The sequence below is a fragment of the Triticum dicoccoides genome, chromosome 1B (assembly GCF_002162155.2).
Source record: "Triticum dicoccoides isolate Atlit2015 ecotype Zavitan chromosome 1B, WEW_v2.0, whole genome shotgun sequence".
NCBI lineage: Eukaryota > Viridiplantae > Streptophyta > Magnoliopsida > Poales > Poaceae > Triticum > Triticum dicoccoides.
The window spans coordinates 473,306,459-473,313,729 of record NC_041381.1 but is presented as its reverse complement, the minus strand read 5'-3'; the positions used below and the strand labels follow the sequence as shown (position 1 = coordinate 473,313,729).

Here is a 7,271-nt window from a genome sequence, read left to right as displayed (position 1 = left end):
TCGGTCTAAGTGTGGCCGAAAAGTACTACTTCGGCCTAAGCGTGGCCGAAAAGTGCTACTTCGGCCTAAGTGTGGCCGAAAAGTATTACTTCGGCCTAGCTATGCCGAAAAGTACTATTTCGGCCTAGTTGTGGCCGAAAAGTACTACTTCGGCCAAAGATTGGCTGACAGGCTATTAGTTTTGGTTTTTTTTCATTCTACGCTATAGTTTCCGAAATTGCTACAAAAAATAACATATTCTGAGGAAAACCAGGCCGAGCCAACTTCTGAAGATATTTCTACGCTGCATGGTGATGATTCACCTGATATGAACGTGTGATCAAACTATTCCGTTAGCCCTGAGTCCATTGATGACGCAATCTCTGCTGAAAACTGCAAGAAGGTAAAAGTGTTTCCTTTTCATTTAAATTCATGAAACATCACATTTACTTGTCAAAAGTACTAGTAACAACTCAAAATAATTGTGATAGTAGCTGTACAAACTTTCATATGAAAAATTGAGGATTAAAATATGCCCACCTTCCTCCTGCAAATCTCAATATCCCCTCACCAAATTACTAATCATTTTGACTAATCTGAGCGTCACATTTGGGTTACATAGTGTGCTTCTTAGGTTGGACTCATTGAAAACTTCCTAATACATTGTTCTCCCAAGAATTTACTCCCTCTATAAAGAAATATAAATGCTTTTTTAGTTATCTAAACACTCTTATATTTCTTTAAGGAGGGAGTACATGTTTCCGATTTCTCTTAATATATGAATGTGTGTTGCAGAATGCTTTGCTGTCAAATGTGGCAGCGATAAGTGAAATGCTAGAGGAGGTTGAGGTTAGTGAGGCAGAAACAAAACATGTTGTATCCCAAGCAAGTCAAGCTGGCAATGATATTCTTGTAAAGGCGGCGAAGCTAAAAGAAATGTCTACACTAGCAGTGGAAGAGAACAACAAGGTTTTACTCAAAGAATTTACTTTTCGTACTTTGTTTTCTGCCAATTGACTTGCAGCAAGACCCTTTAAGAACTTTCGAAAAAACGAACGAGATCCTTAATAATGGAAATTGTGTAGGTTGCAGCAGAGGTTTTTGCTGAGAAATCTATTCTAGCCTCAGAAGCTCAGGGGCTCCAGTCCTGGTTGTTTGACATTTCTGAAGAACGAAAACACTTCGTGTCGGTCATTGACGAGGTAAGTTATAACGTTGCACTCTTTTGTTGTCTATTGAAATATAAGTACGATTCGGGCTTACAGTGTAGTGTACACTAACCAGCATCAAGTACAGGTTCAATACTCACGGCCAAATAAAGTGTGTGTTGCCTTTTTTTAGGGAAAAATAAATTCGTGTTACAATTGCACTTTGCTTTGTGGTGCACAGTTGTTAGTTGCTCCTATGTCTGGCTGCTCTGCTGTAAATCCTTGATTCTTACAGGCAGCTTACTGTATTTCTAGGACATTTAGCCTATTTTGAGTAGATGTTTGCAATGTGTCAGAAAGTTCTGTTGCTGTTTTTATTTTGTACTATATGTTGATAATACTAATTTTTATGCTGCATTGGTTATTACTATTTCAACATGAAATATAATTTAGTTTCTTACAACTTTCGTCATGTACATTATGAAGATGCACCAGACTCTTCAAAGAAGACTTGATTTAGCAGAAGCAGAAAGAGCAGCTGCTGAGATGGAAATGATTGAAAGGGAAAAAATGGCTCAAGAAATGCTGAAAGAACAGGAAGTCCTACTTGATGCTGCCAAGGAAGAGTCTAAGAAGCTGGAGCAACAGGCAGAGGAGAATGCAAAGGTAACAAATGAGCTACTGTACTTGGATGACATACCGATATTATTCCTAGCCGTGATTCTAAGAAAGGAGGGCTAACATGCAATCTCTTGATACAGCTGCGGGAGCTACTGATGGACAGGGGCCATGTTGTTGATGAATTGCAGTAAGTATACTAAGTGTTTGAAATCGTTCGAACTGACATTTGAAAAATATTTAACTCATGAATCTACATCCATGCTCGTTTATTATTTCAGTGGAGAAATGCTTGGAATCTTCGGCAACATTACGCAGCTCCAACGTAGAGTTGATATGCGAGTCCCTGCCGAGCAACTAGCTTCGTCGATACTGTCCAGCTCAGTCGAGTCAGCAGCTGGCCAATCCCCTGCTGAAGAACCACTGCAGCTCGCTCCAATGAGCTTTCCCAGCCCGGTCCAATCAGCACATTCCGGGCTAATTTATGTTGATGAGCCACTGGAACTAGCTTCATCGAGCTTAGCAGGCTCGGTCGTATCAGCGCCTTCAAAACTACTTCCTACTGGTGAATCGCTGGAGCTAAGTTCATCGAGCTTGGTCGGCTCCGTCGTATCGGCACCTTCCAAACTGTTCTCTGTCTGTGAGCCACTTCAGCTAGCTTCATCGAGCTTGTCTAGCTCTGTCAGATCGGTGACTTCGGAGAGCAGCTGGTCTTCTGCCACGGAGTCGAATTCAGGTTTCAATGACGAGGAGGAGATCGCTGTTGCTTCTCCCCGTGACAATTTTGCTCTGGACGACACCTGGAATGTAGTCGAAGAAGACGAGGAATGCGTGTGCTAACCTTCTGGGCATGATGCTCGTGATGTTCTAATCCATCCTTCATTTTTTTCCGGCAAGAGTTATTAGCATCTGTCCGTACGTGCCGGAACTTGTTGCAGATTTACGCATGTTTTTTTGTTGAGTTTCAGAGATTTGCGCATGGTGATAACGTGCTTTCATGTTGGTAGTTTTCCTCTGTAGCTGGAACCTGCTCACATGAGGGTCATCAGAAAAGGTGACAAAATTTGTTTAATAGTGATATTATTTGACAGTCACTCCAGGTTCGGCACAACCTTCGGTGAAATATTTGCTCGTTGCTGATGGCTTAGTTTTTTCTAATCAAAATTTTGTTTTCCGTTCAAGTCCAATCACTTGTGCTTTAGTCATATATATATATTACTCATGTGGTCCTACATCATTCGGTCTGCAGCTCCATGTGCCCTGTAGCTCAAATCTCGAAATAGGCTTTCGCCCTGCTTTGTAAGCAAAACAACCATCACATCCATACAATGAGTTCCAAGTGCACCGAGATAAAATAAGAGGAAAATAGAAAAAATTCCACCAAGTTTAAGAACGCAAGAAATTCGAAGGTGTCCTGTGTAAGGAAGATCCGGTTTAACGCTCTAGTGTCTCCTTAATATATATGAATTATTTGGCGATAGCAAAGTATTTTCTATGTATTTCAAGAATACTGCAGTTTTTTAGATTACCATAATTTTATTTACAATGAGCTATTTGGTTGCCCCTAAAAATTGTGATTTTAATACTACAGTATTTGCCAAAACACTGTTTTTTCTCTGTTTTATAAAAAGAATCCAAGACCTGTTTTTTTAAAACAGAGCAGACGTCAACTTCTTCCCTGCCGACTCGCCTCCCTCTACAGAAATTATTCGCGGCCGCCGCCCTGTGCTCTTTGTAGATGCCACCGCACGTCGTTCAGCTACGCTCGTGTTGAGATGGACAACTCGCTGCTGCTGCATGTAGGCCTCTCTCCGTGGCTTGTCGTTGTCCCATCTGCTACACGTGTAGCTCCGCCGCAGATGCGGAAGAAGGCCAAGCAGCCAGTCGTCGTGCAGCTCTGCCGCTTGGTGCTGCCGAGCGATTTGTTTGGTCATGGCCGTTCAGCGGAGTTCACTTAGTGCAAGCTTTCTTTCTTATGCATGCTGATGGTAACACGCTGCTCTATCGCCATGTGCATGGCCATTCTTTGGCCAATCACTTTGCTGCATGCAACGGCTAGCTTCGCTGGAAAACCAGACGTGTTTGCACCGTTAATGCTGCAACTGATTTTACGTCGCTGCGCCAAACAGGTTATGTGTATTGTCAATACTACAAAACACTCTGTTTTGTCACAACCACGGTATGTTATACCTACTTGCTAAATTAGTGTGGTTTGTTGATACTTCAGTTTTTACAATACTTTACTATCAAACATATAGCCTATTGATATGCAATCTTGAAGTTCCGTGCCTACATTATACTCGGTGTTTCTCAAAAAATAAAATGAATCCAAAACCAAAATTAGACAGGAAAGAAGAAAGTTGAGCTTAAAATGGTGATCGCAGAGGACGATGATATGGTCTCCCAAATCTGCCATGTCCCGCATGCCAAATCTGCCATGCCCCAATTTGGGGGAAAGTTTCAGGTGATACGGGCATCCAATGCTCCCATGATACAGGCTCGCGAGAGCTCTTGTATTTGGGATCCAACGACCACGGGCCAAGATTCTAGACTTGTGCGTAAATAACAGATCCTTGAGTGTTTTTTTGCAAACTTACAGAAGCTCAACATGCGACCATTGGATCTCAGATCCAAGGGCTCTCGAAAACCTATATCATGGGAGCACACTATGCCCCGTATCACTTGATATTCTCCCCCCAATTTGGTATGTTGAAGTGTTCGTGGATCCCGACTTGGAGGGCTTGACAGCGAAGATGATGGCTCAGTGGACATGAACAAAGAGAAGAGATTATTGCACTATACAAAACCTAAGCATAGTGTCATTGTCTACAGACATGTTTTTTTTCATTTGCATGGGCATATTGTTGTATCATACTGTAGGAATACTTAAGGCTGCAAGTGCGTGTTGTTGGTGATCTAGAATGGCCTACCTCCATTTGGGAAACTCACAGGCTTCCATTGATTTGCCATTAGGCTTTTTAGTCACTCGTTACCTGTTAGTTCTATTTTCTTGGATCCACATCCTTGGTAAATAAAAAGTAAGTCTGCAAAGGTTGGACTCTGGGAGTTGTGGAAGCATCGAAATGCAGTTGTTTATGATGGAGTGGTGCCTTCAACTGTGGAGGTTGTTCGGCATGTGGAGAGCGAGAGATGAGCATGGAGGTCAGCTGGCCTGATAAAATGAGAGATGGATAGGTTTCTCGCAGAGTTGAATAGGTGGGTCAATAGAGAGTAGACACATAGTTTGATCTTTGTGTGGCGGAGGTGGATGAGGGTGTTGTATAATGGTGTAAACGGTGGAGGGTTCTTTTCCTTTCTCCTTCTCTAATATACGATACACATGCTATGTGTATTCCAGCAAAATAGTAAGTCTACGAAGAAGGAAAACGAAAGAACCTATGGCTTGATTTAGTATACAATAGCATGATGCACCCTATCTTGGGGCGTCCTTCTTCAACTTCAATTCACGATGGCACTTAGGTGAAGGTTATTCATATTTCCTAACATAGCATCCCGCAACACTCCAAGAAGTTAAAACACTTTGTTGTGGCATTATTACCAAGGTTATCATAAATATAGACGCTACTTGAAACAATTTCAATGAAAAGGATGGAATATGAACTCTAGGGCCAATTCTTCAAGGTAATAAATAGATCTTTGCATACATGTATAAAGGCTGCATATTACGACTCCCACTGCTTCAAAACAAACATAAAGGTTACAAACTATTTATGATTTTTGATGCCAATCAACAGAACTCTGCTTAGACTAGACTATGCATGTGACGAACGGAACACACACCACCGCAGTCAGCACAATGATTGCATGGTAGAGACCGACGCGGGGTGGCACGTTGGTATGAGTTGGTGGTAGTGGCGTGCCTAAGTGAAATGATTTTTGAGCGGCGCCAGCTGCCAGAGAGCTGAGTAGGTAAGGAGGAGAAGGAGGAGGGAAGGGCAAGTAACATGTCACCGCCTGCTAGGGATGCCAAGGATGTAGGGGCACGGTAGCCCCCTCCCCCTAGTGGTATGGATCAATTTTAACCTAGGTCAACACTGCTATATATATATAAGGTGGGTATATTCTACTAACACCCGTTAAGTCCTTATTCTACTAACAAAAACCTTATTCTACTAACACTACCAATTAGTCCATTTAGTGATCCCGTAAAGGAGCAGAAATGATTGGCGCATTTTTCCCAGGAGGTGATCCTGAGTTATCGAACTCAAGAGAGGAAGGCACCTTTAAAGTCAGAGGTTTACCAATTTTTTGCAAGAGCATTGCTACTTCTTGAGCTTGCATTGATTTTTCCCTTGAAGAGGAAAGGGTGATGCAGCAAAGAAGAGATAAGTATTTCCCTCAATTAGAGAATCAAGGTATCAATCCATTAGGAGACAACGCACAAATCACCAAGACCTGCACAAACAATCAAACAACTGTTGGGGAACGTTGCAGAAAATAATTTTTTTTCTACGGTTTCACCAAGATCCATCTATGAGTTCATCTAAGAAACGAGTGATAGAAGTGCATCTACATACCTTTGTAGATCGTGAGCGAAAGCGTTCAAGAGAACGGGGTTGAGGGAGTCGTACTCGTCGTGATCCAAATCACCGATGCCCAAGTGTCGAACGGACAGCACCTCCGCGTTCAACACATGTACGAAGCGGATGACGTCTCCTCCTTCTTGATCCAGCAAGGGGGAAGGAGAGGTTGATGAAGATCCAGCAGCACGACGGCGTGGTGGTGGATGCAGCAGAGTTCCGGTAGGGCTTCGCCAAGCAACTACGGGAGGAGGAGGTGTAGCAAGGGGAGAGGGAGGCGCCAAAACTTCAGGTGCAGCTGCCCTACCTCCCCCCTCCTTTATATAGGCCCCCAGGAGGGGGGGGGGGCGCCGGCCCTAGAGATGGGATCTCTAGGGGGGGCGGCGACCAAGGGGGGTGGAGTGCCCCCCAAGGCAAGTGGAGGCGCCCCCTCCCCTAGGGTTCCTAACCCTAGGCGCAGAGGGGGGCCCAGGAGGGGGGGGGGTGCACCAGCCCACCAGGGGCTGGTTCCCCTCCCACTTCAGCCCATGGGGCCCTTCGGGATAGGTGGCCCCACCCGGTGGACCCCCGGGACCCTTCCAGTGGTCCCGGTACAATACCGGTGACCCCCGAAACTTTCCCGGTGGCCGAAACTGCACTTCCTATATATAATTCTTTACCTCCGGACCATTCCGGAACTCCTCGTGACATCCGGGATCTCATCCGGGACTCCGAACAACTTTCAGTTTGCTGCATACTCATATTCATACAACCCTAGCGTCACCGAACCTTAAGTGTGTAGACCCTACGGGTTCGGGAGACACACAGACATGACCGAGACGGCTCTCCGGTCAATAACCAACAACGGGATCTGGATACCCATGTTGGCTCCCACATGATCCTCGATGATCTCATCAGATGAACCACGATGTCGAGGATTCAATCAACCCCGTATACAATTCCCTTTGTCAAACGATACGTTACTTGCCCGAGACTCGATCGTCGG

The 7,271-nt window shown here is 44.3% G+C and overlaps 1 protein-coding gene across 1 annotated transcript; it reads left to right on the top strand.

Annotated features, from left to right (window-relative positions):
* Positions 1-259: 259 nt before the first annotated feature.
* LOC119307099 lies at positions 260-2,886 on the top strand. Its single transcript, XM_037583198.1, has 6 exons — positions 260-382; positions 775-948; positions 1,065-1,181; positions 1,614-1,793; positions 1,889-1,935; positions 2,027-2,886. Exons 2-6 carry the CDS (start codon positions 811-813, stop codon positions 2,583-2,585), a joined length of 1,041 nt encoding a protein of 346 aa, XP_037439095.1. The 5' UTR covers positions 260-382; positions 775-810; the 3' UTR covers positions 2,586-2,886.
* The last annotated feature ends 4,385 nt before the right edge of the window (positions 2,887-7,271 follow it).

Excerpts from the sequence above, each read along its gene's own strand:
- LOC119307099 (XM_037583198.1), top strand. The coding sequence starts at position 811 with ATGCTAGAGGAGGTTGAGGTTAGTGAGGCAGAAACAAAACATGTTGTA. Across the intron at positions 949-1,064 it reads CAGTGGAAGAGAACAACAAG|GTTGCAGCAGAGGTTTTTGC; the intron begins GTTTTACTCAAA and ends GAAATTGTGTAG. Across the intron at positions 1,936-2,026 it reads CATGTTGTTGATGAATTGCA|TGGAGAAATGCTTGGAATCT; the intron begins GTAAGTATACTA and ends TTATTATTTCAG.